Source organism: Pseudopipra pipra, chromosome 21, assembly GCF_036250125.1.
Source record: "Pseudopipra pipra isolate bDixPip1 chromosome 21, bDixPip1.hap1, whole genome shotgun sequence".
In the NCBI taxonomy this organism is placed as follows: domain Eukaryota; kingdom Metazoa; phylum Chordata; class Aves; order Passeriformes; family Pipridae; genus Pseudopipra; species Pseudopipra pipra.
Window position 1 is genome coordinate 11082584 of NC_087569.1, and position 24816 is coordinate 11107399.

At 49.6% G+C, this 24816-nt stretch overlaps 2 protein-coding genes across 12 annotated transcripts in view; one reads left to right on the top strand and one right to left on the bottom strand.

Annotated features, from left to right (window-relative positions):
* The window catches only part of SGSM2 (small G protein signaling modulator 2), a 41204-nt gene extending 25535 nt beyond the window's left edge, over positions 1-15669 (top strand). For 2 of the 10 annotated variants that reach the window (XM_064678168.1, XM_064678169.1), the window contains exons 11-24: positions 66-195; positions 1540-1674; positions 4496-4646; positions 5183-5247; positions 5643-5788; positions 6206-6334; positions 7289-7471; positions 7829-8215; positions 8890-9014; positions 9843-9925; positions 10366-10475; positions 10971-11067; positions 11844-12011; positions 13276-15669. In XM_064678168.1, coding sequence (XP_064534238.1) covers positions 66-195; positions 1540-1674; positions 4496-4646; positions 5183-5247; positions 5643-5788; positions 6206-6334; positions 7289-7471; positions 7829-8215; positions 8890-9014; positions 9843-9925; positions 10366-10475; positions 10971-11067; positions 11844-12011; positions 13276-13364 — 1998 coding nt within the window. In that variant the 3' untranslated portion in view covers positions 13365-15669. The remainder of the gene's footprint in view (positions 1-65; positions 196-1539; positions 1675-4495; positions 4647-5182; positions 5248-5642; positions 5789-6205; positions 6335-7288; positions 7472-7828; positions 8216-8889; positions 9015-9842; positions 9926-10365; positions 10476-10970; positions 11068-11843; positions 12012-13275) is intronic. The other 8 variants (XM_064678172.1, XM_064678173.1, XM_064678170.1 and 5 more) reach the window with 4 other exon arrangements.
* MNT (MAX network transcriptional repressor) overlaps positions 14760-24816 on the bottom strand; it is a 37209-nt gene continuing 27152 nt past the window's right edge. The window contains exons 6-8 of one of the 2 annotated variants that reach the window (XM_064678180.1): positions 16940-23718; positions 16688-16766; positions 14760-15747 (exon numbers count right to left, since the gene is read on the bottom strand). In XM_064678180.1, coding sequence (XP_064534250.1) covers positions 23012-23718 — 707 coding nt within the window. In that variant the 3' untranslated portion in view covers positions 14760-15747; positions 16688-16766; positions 16940-23011. Of the gene's footprint in view, positions 15748-16687; positions 23719-24816 lie in introns of both variants that reach the window. The other variant, XM_064678178.1, reaches the window with a different exon arrangement.

A 24816-nucleotide genomic window follows, 5' to 3' on the forward strand; every position in this document is an offset into this window, starting at 1 on the left:
GTACTAGTTTGTTGTACTCTGTCAGTCACTCGTAGCTGAATGCATGGAATCATTCTTTTCTCTAGGGTAAGGTATTTCCAAAGCTTCGAAAGCGGAACAGCAATAAATCCGTGGACATGGAGGAGGGGCCAGCTGAGGACACGTCCACAGACTACGTGTTCAGAATTATCTATCCCGGACACAAACACGACAACAGTGAGTGCCTTTGTTCAGCTTTGTTTAAAACAAACAAACAAAAACCCAAATGAAACATCTGATAAACCTGGGAAGTACCTGGAGGTAACAGACAAGGCAGGTTTTTGGGGGGTGGAGGGGGAAACCCTATCACAGAATTGCACTGAGGAGATAATTGTGATCAACACGTACAGCTTAGGTTTCCTTAATGCAGTGGGACTTGTTATCTTAGGAATGGAGTCGAGGTGGGGAATTTTATTTATATTTACTCTGTATTTTGCAGAGGAAGTTTTCAAAATACTCCCCTGGGCTTGCAAACTAAAACCAAAAAGATTGCTTGACTAGCCAAGAGCAGCTTTGCTCCCCAAGTGAGGATATTTTTACTGGCCACACTGCTTGCTTATATTGTTGTATTAGGAAAAAAACCCCATAAAACTTAACTCCTACAGTACTCCAAGAACCCCTTGGGCTGAGTTTTCCTGGCTTAGAAGCAAGAACTTCTAAGTTTAACAATGGATAAATAAAGGCCCTTCCAAGGAAATTAATGAATTCCCAAGCACCAAACCACCTCATGTCATCAGTGAATACAAATTCCTTACATGCAAGAAGGCATTTGAGTTAGTTCTCAAACAGCATGTTTGGTTTTATTCCCCTTGACAAAGGAGCAAGAATTTCCCCAGAAGATCAGACCCTAAAGTTTACAGGGGATTTGGAGTTACTGCTCCTGTTGGGACTTAGTGCAGCTGAAAAACCAGGAATCTCCACTGTACCCTCCTCACCCCGGGGACTGGACCACAGTGGTGGCCAGGCTGTGCTGGGGCTTCTGGGCTGGCACAGAGAAGTCCATGCACACACCAGCAGAGCATGTTCTGCCTTTGCCTGGATGGAGAGGACTGCAGAGTCCAGGGGCACACTGGGCACAGACCTGTGGGTCCTGTGCCAGGCAGAGGGGCTGGCCCTGCTGCGGGGTCCCACGTGTCTGCAGGACCAGGCAGAGCTGGGGAGCCAAGGTTTGCTGCCCATGAGGGCAGGGTGAAGGACAGGAGCTAGTTGGAGCCAAGAACTCTTGCAGAGCTTTGCTGAAAAGCACACTCAGCTGCTGCAGGCACTGGGAGCTTTCTCCCTTGCCATGATGTGACACGTGTGCTCTCACAGCCTGTGCACACTCAAAGGCTGCCCTGAGTTTGGTGGAGCTGCTTTTTTCTGTAAGAAACTCATTTTTCATACCTGTTTACAGGAGCTTGTACCCTCGAGAAGAGGGCAGGATTCAGGTCCTTTATCTTTGCTGACCATGTCCTTTTGAGCTTTCCCACAGAATGGAGTTCTCTCTTCTTATGCTCCTCTTTCACTATTTTCTTTGAGCAGTAACTATTAACTACCACCACTTAGCTGCCAGCCGCTCTACCTCTGTTGACGATGATGAGGAGGAGGAAGATAAGCTACACGCAATGCTATCAATGATCTGCTCTCGGAACCTCACAGCTCCTAATAGGATGAAAGGTTTTTATCCTCCTCCCCTGTGTCCCAGAGCTCCCTTGCAGCTCCTTCCACTGATGCATACAACAGTGTTGGCATTATTGCAGGGAAGAACATTTCACGTACACCGTGGGCTCTGGAGATGGAGGGGACTGTGCAGAGAGGCTGGGAATGTGCTCACAGCCTGTGGGAGTGGGAGCAGCATCCTCCCTCTCCTTTGACGTGTGTGCTGCTGAACAGGCAAACCCCTTCTCTTTCCAGAGGTTTCCTTTCCTAAAGGCTGGACACTAGAGCAGGTTCTCCTATGGAGGGAGTGTAACAGCTCTCTGTGTTCTCCCTCCAGGAGCTGGTCATGCACAGAGTGGGGAGGGCAGCCTTGGGTTGCAGCACTGGGGCAGAACCAGTGCAGCAGGAGCAGTGACGTGCTGGGCAGGGCCAGGAATGGATGTGCCTGCGTGGGCAGGAGAGGGCAGGAGTGTGGGGAGGGACAGTGTCAGCCCAGGGGTGGTTTGGGTACACGAGGCCACTCTGGACACCTCTGAGAGGCAGCAGAGGTGTGAGAGAAGGTTGTATGGAGATGCAATGCCTTTCTGGGGTCAGTGCTTTCATTTCACTTGCATCCATAGGCTGGATGGGCTTCAGGAGGTGAGACTCTCCACCACCCTCCACAAATCTGTCACCTATTTATTTTCCTAAAACAATCCATAACAGATTATTTAAGTTGGTATTCTCAAGAAGTGTGTGCATTTGTGGTCCAGTAGTGTAGTTCTGGATTCTGAGAAGTCCTTGCTTTCTCTTACACCTTTAAATAGTGGAGCAGTGATTTTGGTTCCAAGTGATGTTGGCCCTGGGCTGGTGGGACTGACTGCAGGAGATGCTGATTGCCCTGCATCTCTGTACAGTGCTGAAGTTCTGCTTAGACAAGGCATGAACAGGTGTTCAAGGAGATCCTCCTCAATTCCTCTAGGCTGCCCACACACTTATCCCAAGGGAGCAGCCCCTGGAAACTGATAAAACCCAGACCAAGTTAATGAAGAGTTCTTGGAAAGCATGGATGGAAAGAAGGTCTGAAAATAGAGTGTTCCCCCTGAAAAAAGATGCTGTTTTAGGAAGTTTCAGTGTGTCCTAACTGATCATGCCTGGATAGGGCAGTAATGGGAAGGAAGAACATTTAACTCTGCCACGTACACCTTAAGAGCCAACTGGTCTAAAGCATAAGAACACAATTTAGTCAGATGATGGAAACTTTAAGTTATCCCACTAGAGTGGCTGTCAGGTGTCTGCTTTTGCTTATTTAATCTTGAAGGGGATGGCAGAGTTAGGGATGTGTCTGCTGGACTAGCCTGCCTGGCCAGCAGCCCTGTTCCATAATGACAACACTGTTGTAGCAGGTTTGCAGCCATTTGCTTTGACATTTTGCAACATGCTCGACTTTTGCATGTAGCTGAAGTTACAGATAATACCACTATAATTAAATAAAAGATGCTGTTCACTCTAATTCTTCACTAATTCAGGTACCTTTCATCTGAATCTTTAGGTTCTGTGGGGTTCTTTCCTTTTTTCTCTAAAAAACGGAATAAAAAATTAAAACTGAAAAACCCACTTTTCCTGTCTGTAGAGGGGAGGCAAAAATGATCTAAAAATGTTTATCCAGTGGTTTTTATTTGAACCCAATAAGAAACTGCAATAAATACTGGGTCATTCAGCTCCTTCCTGAAGAATTAAGGTGAAGAGCATTTTTGCATCACACTTTGTTTTGTGTAGTGGAACACACATTGCTTCCGCATGAGCCTGTGCTTTTTCTGTTAACAAATGGTTTTACTCCACTCCTTCCTCACCTCTGCCCATTTTCTAATAGACACTCCAAAAATGCTTTGTGCTACCTTGATTTAAAATGCATGAGATGGTTTGGAATTGCCCCCCCTCCCAATAAATGTCTGTTTGAAAAGCACGGCCCAGGGGACTGGATTTTGCTTATAAATGTTAATTTAGTGACATACTTTATGACATAAATCATGGTATTTGCCTTAATTTTAATCATGGGTGAGCTGAAAGGCCAGTTATTTATTATAAACCAAAAAGCCCACGTGCTCAAATGGCAGTTGGAAAGGCTGAAGAACTGAAGCCAAGCTTTCTGAAGGAAACTGCTGATTTTTTGAGTTGCCTTCTTGAAGCTGGTTAAAAAGGCAAATAGATTTGGTGGAGCAGGGATAGCTCAGGAAGCTGCATTGTACTGTTGGATCCCATATTCCTGCAGAGTATCCTTTTATCAACTTGGTGTGGACTTTAGCAGGACTGGAACTGTCCTTTTGTGCTGAATATTTTATAGGATCTGGTTCTGAGGGGGAAAGAAGCATCTTCTGAAAGTAACTGACTTGGTTTGTCTTAATTCTTTCATGCTTCAACTTTCACTCCAGCTGGACCAGCAGTTCCATGGCTGATTCCAGGAACTGCAAAATGAAATTCTGAGGCCTGAATTAAATAGAAGGTTGGGCTAGATGATCTCTTCTGGCCATAAATACCATTTCCATAGCATTACACAAGAGCCAGCTCAGTTGTCACTGCAGCACCCTTTTCTCTTTTGAAACATGAACTGGGATGTGCATGGGCAAGAGAGGGGGAAATGGTGAAGGGATTTGGCTTCCTGGGAAGGGCCCCTGCTCAGCATGCAGCAGGTCCAGCTGTGCCCAGAGCAGTGATTCTGAGGATGCTGCTCTCCTGTTTCTGGAATCAAGGTTCAGAGCCTGCTGAGAAGTAAAGCATGAACCCTCAGAATGCACAGAAGGAAGAGGAGGAAAGAAGGGAAAAGGCTGATGTGCTGCTGTCTTGTTTGGTTTTTCTGCAGACAGTGGTGAGATGATAGAGATGCAAGGCTTTGGGGCAAACCTGCTCTCCTGGCAGCTGGAGCACTGCAGCCAGGGCTCCTCCTGTGTGTCCTGCTCCACAGGCAGCTCTCCCTACGACATTCCCAGCTGCTGCAACTGCATCCACGACCGGTGAGCAAGCTGTGCAGAGAGCTTTCCCAGGGGACTGTGTGCATGCCACAGGTAAAACCAGGAAGGTTTGAGTGGTTGCAGCACCAGAGTAACAATTTTCAAGTAGTTTCTAACGTAAAAAGATGGACTTAAAAGCAATAAATTTAATTTATAGAACTAACCTATTAATCTACTCTCCAGTTGCATTTTGATAGAAAAATTGCATCTGGTTCTTTTGTCTAGTGTAACAACTTCAGCTCTGGAAGCATTATCTGTAACAAGTCATTAACAATTACAATGAAGGACAACAGTTCACCTCATTTGACCTGGACCTTTACAGTGTACCTGCAGCAGTGGCTGCATGTGCCAGGGGAATCTGTTTGGGGCCAAAATGTTGGTGGGGAAAATGCTTTAAAAAGTGGAATTTGCGTCCTTTAACTAAATAAATCTTGGTGCAGAGAAAGAATTGCTGTGTGTAGGACATAGGGATCAGCATGAAATTCCTGATGCTCTCTCTCCTCACAACCTGCCATTGTCCTGTTGATGCCTCTCCACAGAACTCCACTAAAGATGTTGTGTGAAAGCATGAAGAGGCAGATCATTTCCAGAGCCTTTTATGGATGTGAGTGAAGCTTCTTATATCCGGTATCTTTATGCTTATCTAAACAACATGGGATGTTTGGTTTAGAAAGCAGCCCCACCCCAACTTCATTGCTGTGAGTCAGAAAAGCTCCAGGCAGTAGGGTGGATGTGACTCCAGTGTCACAGCTTCATAATGCCAGTATCTTGTGGGTTCTGCAGATGGCAGTGGGTGAAGGGATGTGCAGACAGAATGCAGTTTGCCATGGCAGCGTAACGGCTCCTTGGATTTTACTGGTCTGTGTAGGATCTGTTTCATCTTCGGCTCTGTTGTAATTCCCCGCTGTGACACCGTGCAGTGTTCAGTTCACACAGGATGGTGGTGGCAGGGTTACTGTCCCAGGGGCTGGGCACTGCTCACAGATGACCATTCCCCAGGGCTGGCCCACTGCCGGCACTTGTCGACGGTGCGGACCCACCTCTCGGCCCTGGTGAACCACAACATCGTCCCCCCGGACCGGCCCTGCAGCGCCGCAGGGGGCCTCACCAAGGAGGTCTGGAGCAAGTACCAGAAGGACAAGAAGGTCAGTAACGCAACACCTTTATGTTCAGCTCCATACACAACTGCCCTGGGCATGGAAGCACTTGGAATGGGCCCCAAGAAATATTAGAGGTGTTTTCTGCCCTCCACAGGACCACTTCTCTGTCTTGTAAGAATGAGTTGATTCTTAAAATCTCTCCTTTGCTTCTCTGATGATGGCAAAGATCTGAATTAACTTCAAAGCAACTGATCTCATGATGACTCCAGTCTATTCCAAGTTAGATTATTTTCATGGGATATTTCACTGGATTTGAGCTAAGGCTTGAATCAAGCTGCAAAATCTGTCTAGTGCCCTGCCTGTGTTTCACTGTCTGTGTACTCGGTGTGAAGTGTCTTTGAGTGTGCCTGAGGAAAATACAGATATATTGCCTTCAACACCTCTTTCTCCTGGCTGCTGTAGAACTACAAGGAACTGGAATTACTGAGGAGAGTTTACTATGGCGGGGTGCAGCACGAGATTCGGAAGGAAGTGTGGCCGTTCTTGTTGGGTCACTACAAATTCGGGATGGCCAAGAAAGAGATGGACCAGGTGAGCACAGCTTCCCAGGAATGGGAATCACCTTTGCAGAGAGTAGGTTTTGTTTTCTCAATAGCAAGGGTTGGTCTTTGTTACATGTGTACAGCTGGAACACAGCAGATTGGCAAGAAGACATAAATAATGGAGCCTGTTTGTATGTCAGGAATTACAGTAAATTCATAAAGAGATGATGCAAGATAGAAAAGATCTGATCTGCAGAATTCAGGCTGCTATAGAGGATTTTCTTCCCTGTGTTTGTACCATACTAACACAGGGATGCTCCAAACTTACCTGGAATTCTAAGGAGCTACTCAACACCAGTAGTGAACAACAGTAATAACTGACTCCTCAAAGGAATGGGCTGTGGGGACTGAAGCTTACACTGGATGTAAGAGTCTGTTAAATGAATGACATGAAAACAGTCATAACACCTGCATGTACAGGGAACTCCTCGTGTCCTTAACTGAAGTCATCACAGGTGATTTATCATCTTTGCCTTCTGATGGTATTTTTGCAGTTGTCCATCAGTATCTGGGGTGCTCCCAGACATGGCTGTTCTCCAGCCCTCCACTAACTTGTATTTTATGATTTATGACTCGACAGCTACCTCAAGTGACAAATAGCCTGCAGCTCTTAGCATGAACACTTGGGTAGCAGCTCAGCCAGCAGAGTCCAGAGCCTGGAGCCATCTCACAATTGTGGTTTCTCTTCAGCTCTTGACAAGTGACAGAGTAATAAAATTACTGCATGTCCCTTAATAGCTCTAGGGGAGTTTCTGTGTCTGTCTTTCAACAGAGAAAGCCACTGAAAGCAAAGATCTGTTTTATTACTGTGGGACCAGCGCAGGTGGGTCTGGCCATGCACAGTGCAGCACTTGCCTTAGACCTCTCCCTCCTGGCTTCCTCCCGGTGCTAATGCCTTCTCTCCAGGGCAGCAGCAGCTCAGGACGTGTCTGTGTGCCTGCAGGTGGACGCAGACATCGCTCTGCAGTACCAGAAGGTGATGGCAGAGTGGAAGGCCTGCGAGGTCGTTGTGAAGCAGCGAGAGAAGGAGTCGCACTCGGCCACGCTGGCCAAGTTCTCGTCGGGCAGCAGCATCGACAGCCACGTCCAGCGGCTCATCCACAGGGACTCCACCATCAGCAACGATGTAGGTACTCCCTTCCCACTCACCATCTGCTGTGGGCAGCACTGGGCATTCGCAGAGCTGCAGCCCCGGGAAGCAGAGATGGAGGTTAGCACAGCTCCATCAGCCTGGATCCTGTGCAGAGATTGGAGCTGTAGTGCCTCTAGGATAGAGTGAAGGCTAGGTTGGAATTTTGGGAAGGCTGTAGCTGTTCTTAAGCAGGACCTGCCTAAGGGGCTTTCAGGTTCACCCTCTTAGGAAGATCCTCTCTCACAGAGGATTAGCTCCGCAGGTCTCTCCCTTGCAGGTCCCTCAGTCAAGCCCAGCACAGAGCAAACGATCGCTACTCTGAGAGCGTGTTTCTGGTTTTGCATGTCCCAGGTGTTCATATCTGTGGATGAAACGGACTCAGTGGAGCAGGAGCCCAAAGGGCAGGACGAGCCCCCGTTCCCGGCGGTGCCGCCCGACACGCCCGCGCCCGTGGCCGTGGAGTTCGACTCCCCCGACTCAGGGCTCCCCTCCTCCAGGAACTACTCGGTGGCCTCGGGCATCCTGTCCAGCATTGACGACGGGCAGAGCGGCTCCTTCGAGGAAGGGGCTGAAGAAGAAGGCAGTGCTGAGGTGGGGAGGACTGACCCCGGCACACCACGGGTGCAGAGAGCCAAGGCAGTGGTGCTGCAGTCTCAAGACTCTGTCTCAGAGGAGCAGCTGTGTTCCCAGGTGGATTATTTAATGGATGTGGCTTCTGTCTGTGCTGCATCCTACACAGTAAGTCACAACTGCAGTACCAACAGCTCTCTGCACAGAATTGCTTTTTTAGCAAAGACTTGTACTTTTTCAGATAGGATTTAATGAGAGACAATGCCCAACTAGAACTACAGCTGGTGGGATGATAACTGAGGGTTTTTGCATCCAAATCTTTTCATCTGGATTTTGAGCTAGATTTGAAATAAGACAGCAAGAAAAATTTGTCATTTTTTAAGTGAGAGGGCAAGACAAACAAGTGGCACATTTCTAGCAATTAAAATTTTCCAGGGGCTGGGGGTGTGGACAACACACCAGTTGTAAGACTCCAGTGTCATTTAATTCAAGCTAAACCCCACATTTAATCAAACTGAACCACAACTTAAATCTATATTCAAGATGCCACCACCTCTATTACTGTTGCAGTCAACAGATTAGCAGCTCAGTCTTTGCCTCTCTCTGCTGAAGTTGTTTAGCTGGATATAACCATCTGGAAGTAGGACAGGCTTGGCACATTTTTCAGTGAAAACAAATGTGTTTTGCTTGGCATTTTTGACAGTAATCGAGCATTTTGATGTCCTCATCTGCCCAGAGTGTAATTGTACTGGTTTTGGTTTGGTGATTCTCAGAGCAAATCTGCACAAAGTCCTGAGAGTGCTCTAAGCTCAGCAGATCTAACTAAAACTTCTCTTTTCTAGATAGAGTTATTGGACACTGTTGCCTTAAATTTGCACAGAATTGATAAAGATGTCCAGAGATGTGACCGGAATTACTGGTATTTTACTGCCGAGAACCTGGAGAAGCTCCGAAATGTCATGTGCAGGTAATGAACTTGTAAACCCACCACTTTCACATTTATGTCACAATCCATAAAATCATCTATAAACTATAATAATATGCAAATAACAGTCTACAAAAATTTTCACTAATGAACTTAAAAGAACTTGTAAGAAGGAGGAATGGCAGCTTAGAGCACAGGTCCAAGTCTGGAATGCAAGCTTGAGAAGATTCTCCCCAGAGGCAGACCCTGTTTTAGAGAACTATCCTCTGAATGTCCTAAGAGGTTTGGGTTTCTCCTGACCAGGATAATACATCCATGCTCTGAGGGTGTGCTGTGAAGGTGACAGTAACTGTGCCCAGATCCATACAGTGCTAAGGGACGTGTGTAAGTAGACAGAAAGCCCAGCTCTACAAATCCAACCAGTCAAACCACTGTCTGACCACTGACAGCAGCTGGAAACAACAGAAAGTTGTTTTCCCTTCTGGGAGTACAAATTGCAGTGAAGGTGGTTCAGCTACACACCCTTAAAGCAGAAAGTGTCATAGACTTTAGCAGTCAGAAAAGAGAGCAAAATTCCACTTAGTGGAAAAAAGAAAAAAAAAAAAGCAAAAGCCCAGGTACCTTTAACAAATCTGGGCTTTTTCCATAGACTGTTGAGCCTTTGTCAGCTGTTTTTTCCCAAACCACTGAGATGCAGGGTGTGTGTGTGAGGGTTGACCCCTCTATCGAGGCAGCAAACAGTAAAGGGCTGTGAAATGCTCTGGGATGGAGCTGTCAGAAAGTTCTGGGACTCACATGTTCAGCAGCTCCTTAGGATTTGATCTCACATATAGAATCATCCTTCAATACAAGGATTTCTTCTTTCCACAGCTATGTCTGGGAGCACCTAGAAGTTGGTTATGTCCAAGGCATGTGTGACCTCCTGGCTCCTTTGATGGTTATCCTTGACAATGGTAGGAAGGCTTTTCCTTTGGGACATGCTGGTATCCTTAGTGAGGTCTTCCCTTAGAAATGCTGTTTCAGAAGGAGTTTCTGCCTTAACCAGGGCTGTTTTCTCTGTTTTGTCTTTTCTCCACCTGTGGCTGTTGTTGAGATGGCTGACATTAGTATCTCGGGGCTGCCCTGTTCACTTACTGACTTCCAGATTAAATATTACTCAATTTAGTAAAATTACTGTGTTCTGGCAGTTGCTGAAGCTGAAAAGTCAACTGCAGGCTGGGTTCTTTGAAACTTAATGAGTAAAAATGGTCCAGAGTCAGGTACCAACCTCTGTTTCATCTAAATCCTGGGATTAGGGAACAGCAAAGGGGAAGATCCTGTTTTTCCCAGGCCCTGCAGTTTGTTATTTTGGTTCAAGTCCCTGCAGCACTGAGTGTCTGTGTTGTCCCTGCAGATCAGCTGGCCTACAGCTGCTTCAGCCACCTGATGAAGAGGATGAGCCAGAACTTTCCCAATGGAGGTGCTATGGACACCCACTTTGCCAACATGCGCTCCCTGATCCAGGTGAGTGGTTGGATTGGTTTTGAAAGAGGACAAGGCTGTGGCAGAGGCTCGGGACTCACCTGATGCCATGGTGAAGGCCAGGAGCTCCAGTGACTGGGATTCCATCTAGGACTTCAGAGCTGGGGAGGAGGAGAGTTGTGGTAAATGGGTTTGCAGAGTTACAGCCAGAGAGCAGAAGTGGGGAGGGGGAGATGAAAGTTTGGCATTTGTTAAAAATTTGTAGGATCTTCATGTTGCTGCTTGGACCTTTAAAGTGATGGTGAGGATTGACTTTGTCACCCCATCTGTGCACAGCAGGGACTCCTCACCTCAGCCCTGCCCAGGCACCCCAGTCACAGGTTGGCACACTCAGGAACAGGCTGTGCCTGTGCCAGCAGCTGTTCTGACCACAGGGCAGGGCATGAAGAGCAGGGCAGGAGTTTTAACCAGAGTCCAGCACCTCTGACCTTGGCTACTTTCAGACCAGATCCTGACAGCTGATGTTTTCCATTCTAGATTCTGGACTCAGAGCTTTTTGAACTGATGCACCAAAATGGAGATTACACTCACTTTTACTTCTGCTATCGCTGGTTCCTGCTTGACTTTAAAAGAGGTAATAATGTTCTGTGCCTGTAATTTAGAGTTGTATAGAACTGTAACAGCTCTGGGTTTTGGTGTGAGTGTCTGTTGGGGTGGTGAGTGACAGCTGGGATCACAGGGGAGTTTGTAGCCAGGAAAGCTAATGCAGCTCTGGGATGAAACAGCACTGGAATGGAGTCCAGGCTTAGAAAGGGGTGCTGAAAATTCCTGATGATGTGATTAAAGCCACATTTCTGCCCAGTGCAAATGCCTGTTTGCTCAAGGTGATCCCACTGCTCTGTAAGCTTTGATACCTCCTGTCTAATCCTTGTGCTGAAAAGGAGCAGCTCAGCTGTAGCTCAAGAGCTGTTGTACTTCGAGTGAGGTGCTCTGTATCCTGTGGGAGCACCCTTGGATCCCATGATCCCTGCACAGGCACACTCCAGCAGAGTGTTAGTGCTGACAGCCCTGCTGCACAGCTGAGATGTGCCTGGATACACGTTGACAGCTGCAGCCTGTCCTGTGACCCAGGAGAGCTCCTGGGCTGCTCTCACATGGTCACTGTGGTTTAAGCACCTTTCTGGGCTTGGCTCTGCACCACCACACCTCCAGGCTTTGGGATTTGTACTTTTAACCCAGTTCTGTGCCTTATGTGCACAAGTGCCAGGAGTTGGCTGGAGGAGGGGGGAGAGGAGCAGGAGGAGTCATAGGGTCTTTTCTGTCTGCCTGAGGCCTGTAGAAATTAGTGAGAGAGGGGGCCATGGTCAGTGTGAATAATCAGATGCTCTTGTAATGTTTATTCCCATTCAGAATTGTTGTACGAGGATGTATTTACAGTGTGGGAAGTTATTTGGGCAGCAAAGCACATCTCTTCAGAACATTTTGTCCTTTTCATTGCCTTAGCACTTGTGGAAGTTTATCGAGAGATTATCCGTGATAACAACATGGACTTCACTGATATCATCAAGTTTTTTAATGGTAAGAGCCATTTTGATAAAAAATAACAAGCCTTTGCTCCTTCTCCCTTTCTCAGACTGTCATGGTGCATTCTTGCTGTTGTGACAAGCCCCTGCTCATTTTAAGCTCTGAATCTCTCACTCCTTTGTGTAAATGTTGAGCCCAAGTGTTCCTGTGCTTCCTGAAGCTCTGCCTTGACACAAACACCAGTGTTTTCAGACCTACCTGGGCCATGGCTGGTGGTCGCTTCTTCAGTGGCAGTGGGGATTTTTACCACAAAACAAACCTCACAATTTCTGTTCAGAAGTTTTGCTGTGATGACTCTTCACTCTTGGCTTCACAGGAGGTGCTGAAACGTTGCTTCATTTTTTTGTAAAGTCTCTCCAAGGTTTTAGGCTTGCCAGAGTGGTTTGTGTTGGCAGGGCTTGACCCTGCTGAAGCTGGAACATGTGAACAACTATTCATGGAGAACATCCCAAGCCACTGCCATGGGTGTTCCCTGCCGGAGCAGCCACCATCCACTGCCAGAGCAGGAAATGTTCTGCCAGAGCAAGGTCTCTTCCTGGCTGAGAATGGAAGTTGGTCCTAAACCAGGGCTTCCTATTAGGGTTTCTAAACCTTTTCAAAGGTTTGGAAACAACTGTGTAATCACAGTAATTTACTGTATTATCAGTGCTGTGGCTTTCAGCCATCTGTTGCAGAAGCCCCAAATTTGGTTTTGTTTTTGCCTCAGCCACTCTTATTCCAAAGCTTTCCTCAAAATCCCCCCCAAACACCCCCCTCCCAGTGCTTCCTTAAGCTGAATGAAATGTTTATTGTGGAGCTGAGGATTCAGGGCTGTCAAGAACTGCTTTGTGACCACTGCAGTGGCCATGTCTGCATGTGGAACTCTGGCCCTTGCTCCAGGGACACACAGCCCTTCTTACTTGCCTTTATCATCAGAGTCCCAGCCACCCCAGCAATAGTCCTGCCTGGAGAGGTGCCCTGATCCCGTTGAGTGCAGCTGTACATTCCTCAGCTCCCTGTTCCTCAGCTCCTGGGCCGGGCACGGGCACTGGGATTTCTGCAGGGAGAGAACTGACACTGGAGGGATCAGATCTCTGTGCCAGGACCTGCAACACCAGGGATTCATCCACTTCTTCTGTCTTAAACTCTCCCAACCCCCTACAATGCTTTGTGGTTGTTTCTCATTATGCTAATTAATTAATGCTAATGCAACACAACTATCAGTGGCAGGGCAGGAAGGTTGTGCTGCTGCCAGCTCAGATCTGTGTGTGTGTTGCAGAGATGGCCGAGCACCACGATGCTGCAGAGATCCTGAGGATAGCCAGAGACCTGGTCTACAAAGTGCAGACACTGATTGAGAACAAGTGACCGTGGACAGACTGTTCCTGTGAGCCATCAGAGGGAGCATTCCTTGCACTGTAATTCCAAATGGTGTTTTAATTGCATCTTCCATGTAATGTAATAAATAGCGAGGAGATTTGTAACAGACTTTTAAAACCAGAACTTTCCCTTCACCAGATGAGGTTGGTGTTTGATAGTCCTTGTTACACCCACTTTGTATTTCTAGACAAAATCTTTTTGCATTCTCTGTTTCCCTCTCCACAAGACATCTATCTACATCTCTGTGATGTTAAGAGCGGGGATCTGACATTCTGGAACATTTTTATTTTGACTTACTGCACCTTTAAGGCCTGGATGCACGTCTTGTGCTCTGCCAGGAGCTTCCATGGAGGCAGGGCTGGATCCAGTGTCACAGGTGTTGAATTGGGTCCTGGGAGGAGCATGGTCCTGGACTCACTGTCTTTGCCTTGAACGTGGATGAGAATGTGTCTGAGCTCATGTTGCTAAAACATTTGAGTTTGTACTGAAGTCGATAAGATTCCTAGCTGGGAGAATGGCCTTAAACTAAGTAACAGTTCATGGGAGCAGTGATGAGCTCATTAGCTAAAACACCAGTTTAGCCTTGGCTGACTGGCTCACACTGCTCAGTCTTCATGGCCCACACAGCCCTGCCTTCATTTTGCTTTGCAAACTGACCTTGCCCCCATTTCCAGCTGCCAGGACCTGCCTCCTGTTGTTCAGGTGAGCAGGTTCAGCCCACAGACAGGTCCCTGCTCACCTTGGCAGCTCCTGCTCTGTGCTGTGCAGAGCCATGGATTCAGCTCCCATGGTACAGAGCCTCCTCCAGATCACTTACTGCACACTCCTCCTCCTCCTCTTCCTCCCTGCTCTGCAGAGCTTTCTGGGAGGAATCTCCATGGGATTCTGTGAACACAGACCAGGTGCTGGTGTCCATGAGCAGGATGACCCTTGCCAGGTGAAGGGGCTCTGATGCTGTGCCAGCCCTGTGCTGGGGTGGAGCTCCTGCTGTCTGTGTGCCCTGGATGGTCTGTGCCCGTCCCTCCGGCCGGGCCTCGTGCCCAGGGAGCAGGTCCTGGCTCTGGGGCCTCCTCTTCATCACACTGTACAATTCACCTGTGCTCTGCCTGCCCTCCCCAGCTGCATGTTGTTGCCAAGTGAAAGTGGATCCTGGTCAGCCAGAGGGAGGGAGCAGGTTCTTGCTGCAGGTTCCATGGATGTATGTGACCCTGCTCCCAGAACTTGGGACTTAGCTTAAGCACTTCAAGTATTCCAAAGTGTTCCCCCCTTTGCCATTAGAACCTTTGAAAAAAAAAAATAACCACGACTTTGAATCTGAATTTTTGTGTTTCTGCTTTTTTGGTTTTTTTTTTTTTTTTTTTTTTTTTTTATCCTTCAGAGCAGCCAGTTACACAGCTGTGTTTCCATGAGCAACTCTGTGCTCTTCATGGCACAGTTTGGGCTGGTCCCAGTCAAACCCCCTGCCATGGGCAGGGACACCCTCTCCAGGCCAGGTTGCTCAGTTTACATGACTTACACCTGCTCACAGGAGCTTTTAAAAATCAGATTTTAGCAAAAAGGGGGGGTAGGGATTAAAATTATTTTTTGATGATTCAAATATCGATGGGAAGGATTTGCTCCAGTAACCCTGCTCTGGGGGCACCCTTGTGCTCTGCTGGACCTGAAAATGGTCAATAATGGTCTGCAAAGGGAAAAACAGACCCCCAGTGCTGAGCTCAGGAGCCAAGGCCTCCCTTAAACTGGTCTTGCAGAATTTGAGGGGAAGGTGAAGAACCCCCAGCCCAAGGCCCCCTCCCTGGTGTTGGCACGTGGCCAGGGCTCTGTGCCAGGCACTGCTGAGGCTGCAGGGCAGGAACCCCCCGGGCACCACCCCTGGCAGTCACAGCAGGAGAAGGTCCTGAGGGTCTGTGGTGGGGCTGAGCCCCCTGAGCTCCAGCTGTGCCCAACCACGGCCCCGACAACGCTTCAGGTGTCTGAAGGATTCAGTCTGTTCACCTGAAAACTGAAAGAGTATTTTTTAAGAGTGAGAAAACCTCCAACTCCCAGAGCCTGAGGAGTGATGGATGTACAGATAAAACTGCACTATTTTCCTTTGGTACGTTGGGAATGTTCTGTACAGCTGTTTCACACAAACCCAGTCTGCAACTTCACTGTATTTGTTACAACATTCTGTTTGATTGGATTTTATCAATGTTGTGTATTATTTATTTTTGTTGGGAGCAGACTATTCTCTTTATCGCTCAATTATTTATGTTTAAATGTAACATATGAATAAATACTTATCATCAAGGCATCCTGGTGGAGCTCTTTGGAAGCACTGCTCTCCCCCAAGGAGATTTCAGCTACAGAACAGGGAGTCCTAAGAACAAGGCTGGGAAGAGAGGGAGAGATGTAATTAACATTTCTCTGACGAGCTGCATGGGCTGTAGTGCTAAAGGCAGCAAGTAGGTCACACCAAGTGGACTCCTGAGGTCCCTTAGATGACTTTAAGGGCAGCTTTAAGTGACACACAGCACCCACCAGCACCAGCCAAGCCTGAGGCACCCCAGCCCAGGGGCAGAACCAGCCCTACTGCAAGTGTTAAAAAGTTCCATCCTGCAGTTTTAGGCCTGATTGTGCTGCAGCTGCTGGGCTGCCAGGAGAGAACGTCCTCCATCACTGCCAGTCCCCCGTCAAACCTCTGAAGCTCCTCCTCCTGTGTCTCTGCAGCAGGGACAGTCCCTCAGGCTCACCTGCCTGCTTTGCTGCTACTGGCAGTTTTTGCAGCAATTTTTCAGGGTTTTTTTTTTCTTTTTTAGGCTGGATAGCTCTGTCTGGAGGTGGGTCCCTGGGGAATAATGGAGTGTTTCCCCATTCCTGTATAAAGAAAGCCCAACAAATGCAGGGTGGGTGCAGCCATCCCTCAGCCACTGCTCGTTACAGCTGCTAATCAGGTATTTATCCCTATAAACGAGGATCAGCCCTTTATGAAGTGCATCCAAAGACATGTTGGCCTAAATAATCTTCCAGTGCCTTTGTGTCCTCTGCCTTCACCTGTCTGCATGGTGTGACTGGGGTGGGCAGGGGACACGGGCACCACAGCTGGGGTTACTGCTGGCTCCTGTCTACAGAACATTCTTCCTTCTTACTGTCCCCCACCGTTCCCTTTGCAAAGTCTCAGTAGCTTTTAAAGCTGTTTAGACCCGTGGTGGTCCTGCCCCCTCCCCAGCCCCTCTGCCCCACCCGGGGGGACCAACCCAGCCCCACCACCCCACCCCCCTGACCCGCTGCCCCCCAGTGCCCCCCAGTGCCACCGGGAGGGTTTGACTCACCCTGCTCTGCCTGACCAGGCACCGCATCCATGTCCTGGAGACAAGGGACTGGGAAAACCTGGGACTCCACCTTCAGCATCTGCAGGAGAGAGTAGTTACAGTGAGGCAGCTCAGGCCATCCCTGGCCCCCCAGGTCCCCCACCCACCACAGAGAACGGACACCCCAACCAGGGCCTGGCTGCCCACGGGGCTGGGACAGTCCCACTGTGGTGGTGGGTGCCCAGCACAGTCCCCGGGGGGAGGGAGCCTCACCTGACAGCCACGGGCACGACGCTGCTCCAACGGGTGTTCAGGGCTCTGGAGGGACCCACGGCAGGGCTGGGATGGGCTCCAGCTGGGCCCAAGTCCTCCTGGCTCAGCAGGAGAAGGGCAGGTGTCTGGGCACAATTTCCCAAGTTTTTACAGGTTCCAGAGGCTGCAAAGACTTTGCTTCCCCCCAGCCTGATCCAGACACACCCCCCGGAGCTCCAGCCCATGGATCAGTGACACACACCTGGAGTGGCAGCGATGGCTCCAGAGGGAGGGAAGGCTTTGCTCTTGGGAAATTACAAACAAGGTGTGCATCTGCATGCAAAGCACAGGGAGGCAAATGCAGAATCCTGTTTCGGATTTCAGTGCATGTTTATTTTAGTTTTATATTTATTTCAGGCAAGTGCTTATTACATGGATATCATTCATGTTGGATACCTAAATTCTGGAGCATGAAGAGCCAGTATTGTACAGCTGAATAGTAAAAATACAATATGTACAAAATTAGTTGCTTTTTCACATAGCAGATGTATCCAAACACATAAAAATCTTTACAGTCTAGTTTGTCAATATTCAGTCAGTAAATTGGTAACACAGTGACTCGTCCTCACTGTAAACACAGACTGCACCTGCCCAGGTGAGCACGACACTGGGGCTCCTGTGAGGGGCAGGGGAGGGACGGGGCTCTGGGCCAGCAATGGCAGCAACTGGGCTCACAGTCAGCAGCTCCAGTGACACATTCCAGCAGGAGAAAATAAATAAATAAATGCTTTAGCCAGGAGGGAGGGAGGTCACATGCAGTGACAGAGTGGGGGGACCTGCTCCCACCATGGCTCCTCACCCAGCCATGCCCAGGCTGGAGGCCTGACCAGACACCAATAAATCGTTGGATGGTGCAGTCAGTCCCTGAATTTCTCACTCTGTCAAGCACCCCCACACTTTTGGCTCAGGTTGTTAAGGCGTATCTGTAAGGCATTGGCAGCAGGGTCCCACTGGCAGCACACTGGGGTCCCACTGGCAGCACACTGGGATCCTGCTGGCAGCACACTGGGATCCTGCTGGCAGCACACTGGGGTCCCACTGGCTGGCACGGAGCAGCAGCACTGCCAGCACAGCCCGTGCCTGCCACAGCAACACAGACAGGAGGACATTCCTGCCAGCCAGCCAGGGAAAATCCCAGCACAGAGATGACATAGGTGAGCCACCATCCCCAGCCAGCCCTGGTGGCTCTGCATCCCACACCTGTGCTCCTTCATACTCAAATTCCTCTTCACAGCACAAGGAAAGGGGTGAAAGACAGGCCCCATCCAGAGCTACAGCAGGACCAGCCCCGCAGTCCTGATGAGGAGCACAATGGCATCCCATGGCCAGTTGCCAGCAAACCCCAGCACAGAACAGCCCTGTCCCTGTGCCACTGGCACAGGATGGATGCCACCAGGGCCTTCCTTTGCTGTTCAGCAGCCCCGGGTGAGGAGTGAGCTGGTGTGGGAAAAGCCAAACACAACCTTTGCCAAGACTGTGCCCACCCAGTGCTGGGCTCTGGCTGGTATTTTAATAGTTCAAATTTGGATTATGAAATTCTGTATAACTGGGACAGAAAGAAGCCATGACTGACTCTATCCACAGAGCATTTTCCTTCTGCTCCTAATAACTGATGCTTGACTCAGGAAGGAAATAACCTAAAGACAGTGATATAAACCATTTTAATCTGTCCAAAATGGTAACAAGGAATGGAAACCAGGCCATAAGTATGAACTTTTTCCTCTCCTGATCCCAACAGTTTTTAGAACCAAAATAATAACTGTTCAGAAAGAAACAGATGCCAAGTCTTGGAGGAGCCTCACCTGCAAGCACTCAGAGCTCACCTCCACACCAGTTCCAAGAGCTGTACAGCAGCCAAGTCCCAGCTCAGGGCAGCCACTTATCTAATTAAGCTAATTAAGGAAGTGCCTAAATGCCGACAGGCCGAGACAACGTCCTGCCCAGGTGAGCAGAGGTCACCTGGTTCATCTGGCCGAGGCCACTCACCCCGCTGGGGACACCCCACACGTCACAGAAAGCAAAGGGGTCAAACAAGCACCAGGCAAGGAACCTCCCCTGCCCCCGGCACACAGGGGCCCCTCATACCCACCCAACCCCCAACAGTTCCCACTCTTTTTTTCTTTAAATGCAAAAAACTTCCTCAGGATGCAAACCAGTCCAAGGAGACACAGGCCACACACAAAACCAGACACGATAAGCCTTGCATTGCATGTCTACAGGAATCTACCAGGCGTGCACAGGACAACCACACCGACACCGACACCCACCTCACCTAAGCCAACCAAAGGCATTTTTTTGTTTCTTTTGTTCTTTTGTTACAGAAGGCCACTTTGAAGTTAAACAAAGAAAAGGAGACAAGGAGCCCAACAGCAGCAGCAGCCCAGGCTGGCCCCGTTTGTGAGATGAGAAATGCTCCTCCCTGGACACACCACATGCCACTGCCAGAGAGCAGAAGCCTCTGCAAGGGCCATCCCCTCTGTCCAGCTCTGCCCAAGAAACCAAAACCCGACCATGCCACTGGCCAGGAGCCCAGTGGTGACACCGGAGCCCTTCTGGCCTTCAACACCCAGCACCCAGCCCCAGCACGGACAGACACACGGACACTCACACACACATACATGTGCAGAAAAAGGCCCCACAGCAGCAGTTTGGCTCCAGCCCTGATTGCCCAATGTGCCACCAGCTGCCCCCTTCCCCCCGTGCCCCAGGGACACACAACCTGCTGCTTCTCAGATCCCACTCAAGTGACTGCAGAGAACGTGGGAAATGGGGTCATTTCCCTTCCTAAGCTAAACTACAGAGTTCTGGCTAATTGTTCTTGGTGACGTCAGGAATACATTCCTGTATCTAAAGTGTCAGCATTAAGAGCTCTTTTCAAGAGCATTTTCAAGTAGCAGTTTGGGTTCATTCCCCTCTGCCTGCAGTTCCTTGGGAGGTGAGATGGAAAGTGGCTTTGGCAGCCGTGGGGCTCCCGCTACTTATATATAGCTTTCTCCATAGGGAAAACATATATCAAAGGAGGAGAGACATTCTTTAAGTGCCCCTTGTCATACAGTACTGAACAGGACTTCTAAGAGCATCAGTGTAAATCTGAATTTTCTGAGCAGGAATGACAGAGGTGGGGAAAGGAAGGGTTGTGGCTGCTCTTTTTCACAGAGAAGAGAAAGAAATTTGCTGACTTTAAAAAAAAAAAAAAAAAAAAGAAAAAACCCCAAAGAAATGTTTCTGGTAGCCCTGAAAAAGGCAGATGAGAATGGGAGGACCCAAGACATCCAAAGCAGCTCATGGGCTGACCAAGGGGGACAGGCTGTTCCTGAAGGGGAGCTCAACACCCATGAAGGGGATCAGACACACAGCATGGCACAACTCCAAGGGGAGAGAAAAACTGGCCGAGATGCAGGACTGGGCTGGGCTGGGCAGGGCAGGGCCACTCCTCCCTCTAAACCACAAGGGAGCAGGAGATGAGGTTCAGCAGCACCCCCTGTCCCTGCAGCACAGGCCATTCCATCACCCAGCAGAAAGCTCATCTCCCTGGGGCTCTCAGCCAACTCCTGCACTCAGCCCTGTTCCCAACCCTGCTCCTTCTCCTTCAATAACGAGATTTTGTTATTTTGTGATGTCAGAACAGTGAAGAAAGGCAGAAAGGCATGTCCTCACTCCCAACACCACTGCAGAAGGCAAAGCCACACAGTCCCCTGAGAAGGGAGATGACCCTGCTGCAAACACTCGAGTTTCTGATGAGGAGCAACTGCCCCGATACCCAACACTCACCTTCCAAACACTGGCACACAACAGCCTCTGTGGGAAAGCACCTGCATGGACAAGGGATGACCAAACCCTGGCGACTGCGGGAACCTCCCAGTGTTAACAGTGCACTGGAATGAGAACAAATCATCTGCTTAGATGTGGTTTCAGGATAAGAAATCCTTTAAGATTTGTCCATTCTGCAGGAGCTGTGCTGGCAGCACAGCTAAGAGCTTCCTGGACTCAAGGATGCAAGAAAAAATAAAACAAGAGGTAACTGTGGAGCAACTGGGGCTTCACAAACAGAGGTCATGCAATTCCCAGCCAGACCTGCTCAGAAGGCACAATGACCCCTGACCTCTGCAGTCATTTCTCCTGCCTCCAGACCAGTTTCAACCAGGGAGGTTGTTTCAACCAGGCAAGTGTTCTCACTTTAACCCCTTTCACACCAGTCCTCAACAAGGCAAAAGTGCTGCTGGAGTCAACATGTCTTTGGGCAGACTATGGGTCCTGCTTTCCTAGAGAGGACCTGACCCACACACTGCAGGCAGCAGAGTGAGGTGTGAGGGCTCAGCCCTCCTCACCTCCTCCCCTCCCAAAGCTCCTGGGCAGATGCTGGGACCACCCTCCCATCCTGTCCCAAGGAGAACAGTCACTGGCTGCAGCAGGAATTTTGCCTGCAGTAAGGACTGTGGAACACTTACTTTAAAAAGAGAGGAAGACAGAATGGAGATCATGGTGACTACACACACGGTGCAAGGACCAGAACATTCAGCCAGCAACAAAACACATCCTAAGCAGCCTCCCGGGCAGGCTGGCAGGTACCAGCAGAGCATTCCTCCTCTCCTGGCTCCACAGGATTTGCCACTGACCTCAGAGAGGCCTTGCCCCATCACCAGGAAGGGGCAACAGGAGGGTCCCAACGGACGAGGGTTCTTTGGTGCACATCTCACTGTCAGGCACGAGCTCTCACACTGATCTCCTGCAGCAAACCCTTATCCTGCACAAGGAGAGATTGTTTACCCCCAAAAAGGAACAAAGCTGCCAAAGCTGCCTGCGCTCTGGAAGGGAACCACATCCCCATTTATCCCTTTCTGAACCCACTGACCCCAACAGCAAAGCGTGGTCAGGTCAGAACAAACTAACAAACAACATTAACCCACACAGCAAATCCACGACATTTCTCTTGGTCTTCTTGTCCCAGGTTCCACCCAGCAGGCCACAGGAACACCCAGCAAGCTGCCAGCACAAAGTATCTGCCTCTGCCCAACAACGAACCCGAGAAACCTGGGGGGCTTGGACTGGCAGGAGAGACCCCGACCAGGGCTGTGCCGTGCAGAGATCTCCAAAATCAATTACTGCATCAGCAAACCAAGCCAGACAAAAACCAAAACCCCCCAAAACATCCAAACAAAGCACTGTCAACCATTAAAATAATAAAAAACAGGGTTTTTTTGACATAGCTATAAAAATCAAGTCATTTATAAAACGGCAACAAATGAAATCCGGTTGTGTATTCTTTTTCCTTTTATTAGACAGGACAGAGAATTTCCTTAAAATGCCATAACAAGTCACAGTGATTTTAGATGGTTTTTGAAATGTAATATATTGATGGGAAATACCTTTAAAATGGTTTGACTTGTGGTTTGTTGTTGGGGTTTTTTTGTCACTATAGAGGTACCCTGGTCCACCAAACCATCTATCTTAAAGTTTCTTGTTTAGAGAGGACACTATCTTCTTCCTCCAAAAATGAATTTTGTCTCATAATCCTGCAAAATAATCAACCTTACAAAAGGCCTTCAAAATGTTATATTTATATATATATGTATGTACATATATATACACACACATACACACATATATATAAATATAGACTTCTATGATTTTTTTTCCCATTCTACGCAATGTCTCGATAAAGAGATCAGCAATTTTTATTCTACAAAGAAGCAACACATAAGAGGGCAAAATTAAAGTCTTAAGAACATCATATCCATAGTTCACTCAGTACACATAAAAGGAAAAAAAATCACCATGAACAACTGTCTCTGCAGTTTCTCAGATCAGCCAATCCGAGCGCGGAGCAGCCCCGTCCCCGTCGGCAGGCTGGGCACTGTCCCCAGGCTGGGCACTGTCCCCAGGCTGGGCACTGTCCCCAGGATGGGCGCTGGGCAGCTGAGCCCAGCCCAGCCCGGCCCGGCCCGGCCCGGCATTCCTGTGCCTCCCTCCCGCCGAGCCGGACGTGGTTGGAATGTATGGAGTTTCCTTAGGAAAGGTTCCCACCAGAGCCCTCTAGGCCAGCTTCAGCGTGCTCACCGGGAACGACGGCATGGTCACCATAGTCACGGGGTTCAGGACCGTCTGCCCCACCAGCTGCGGGTGATGCACGACCTGGGTGCCCACGGCCGGCTTGGCCATCACCGCCGGCGGGGCCAGGCCCGCCGTGCCGTTCACTTGCTGGTGCGAGATGGTGTGAGCGATGTGGCTCACCACGGGCTGGCTGACGGCCACGGGCTGGGGGTAGAGGGGCAGCTGCGGGCCCAGGTGGGCCATGTGGTTGATGGTGGCGGGGTGCACAGTGATGTGGCCGATGGGCTGAGCAGCAGTGGTGAGTTGCACGGGGCTGGACGTGGAAGGTGCAATGTGAGCAATGTGCTTGGTCTGTGGCCCCTGAATCACGTGGTTGACAGTCTGGATGACCGAGGCGTGGGTGGTGGCCGTGTGGGCGATAACAGTCGATTGCACGGTCGAGGCCGCCACGATGTGAGTCTGTGCAGGGACGATCGCCTGCGGCGGGACCAGCGCCTGCGTCTGCAGGGGGGGCTGGGCGTGGGGCTTCTGCTGGATGGAGAGGTGAGGGGGCAGGACCGCGGGCAGGGGGGGAGCAGCATTCGGGGGGACAGCTTTCAGCAGCTCTGGGTGCTGGCGCTGGGTAAGTTTTGGTAATGAGTTCACTGGCCTGTCATCTTCCATGTCTTCATCGATGTTGTCTTCACCCTCTGGAAAACACGAGAGGAAACTCCCATAAAAAAGCAAGCAGAGCACGAACTGGACCAACAAGCCTCCCTAAAGGGCAGCACAATGGCACAGCATGGCACGGCCTCTTCTCACTGCTGTGGGCCAAGGACCTGGAGCCAAGCAGGCACGACAGCCCCAAGCTCCAGCTAGAGCGCGGTGCTCCCAACAGGCCAAGAGGTCTCGCCGGGCAGGCACGGGGACCACCGTGAGTAGAGGCTGACAAAAAACACCTGGCTGACCTCTGTCTGGGCTGAAGTGGCTCCTTCTGGGAAGAGGAACAGGGTTTCCTTTCTTGGCCAGTTGTTCCACTGATTGGCACCACCCTTTCTGCTCCCAGAGCAAGAAGGAAACAGCAATGGAGAAGTATGGTAGCAAGTCCCTCATGTAGTTCTGGGAAATGGACTTTTGTCCAGTGAAGGAACTAATGAAGCAAAGCAGGAACATGCTGGCCCTGCAGAGCCAGCACAAACACCCTGCACTGCCTGCTCTAGAGCCAGCCATGCTGCAGAGAAAAAAAATCCCAGAAGATACAGAAGCAGCAGGAACCAGGGAAGATAATTCCCCTTCACAAGCTCTGGTTTGCAGCAACTTGACACGGTGGCTTTCAGCACTGGCCACTGCACAGGGAACGGCCAACACTCCTAACGACAAAGCCCTGCTACTCCTGACTTCCACCAGCCTACACCTGGAGCCTGTCTGTGTGTTCAGAGGTGATAATCCTGAAAACAAGCCTGAACAAACCAGAAACCTCAGATTTTCCCTTCCTGGAACCCATGGTATCATGTGCCTGCAGGGCCAAGAGCAAATGCTGGTTTGAAGGAGCTGCTGTGAACGGTTCCGCAGCGCTACAGCCTCCACATCTCTGCAAAGCTCTACATCCACAGACTGCCTCCTCCTCCTGCTGCAGATCCCTGGTGTGGAGGAAAGCATGCACTCTCCTATCTCACAGAACTTCTCACTGGGAACTGCACGGCAGATATCCATTAGTGTCATTTCATCTTCACTATGAATCCTTCTCATGCAACATGAAGGCTCCTTCAGTTGTTTAAGTGCTCTGGTACCAAATCCTTCTTCTCTAT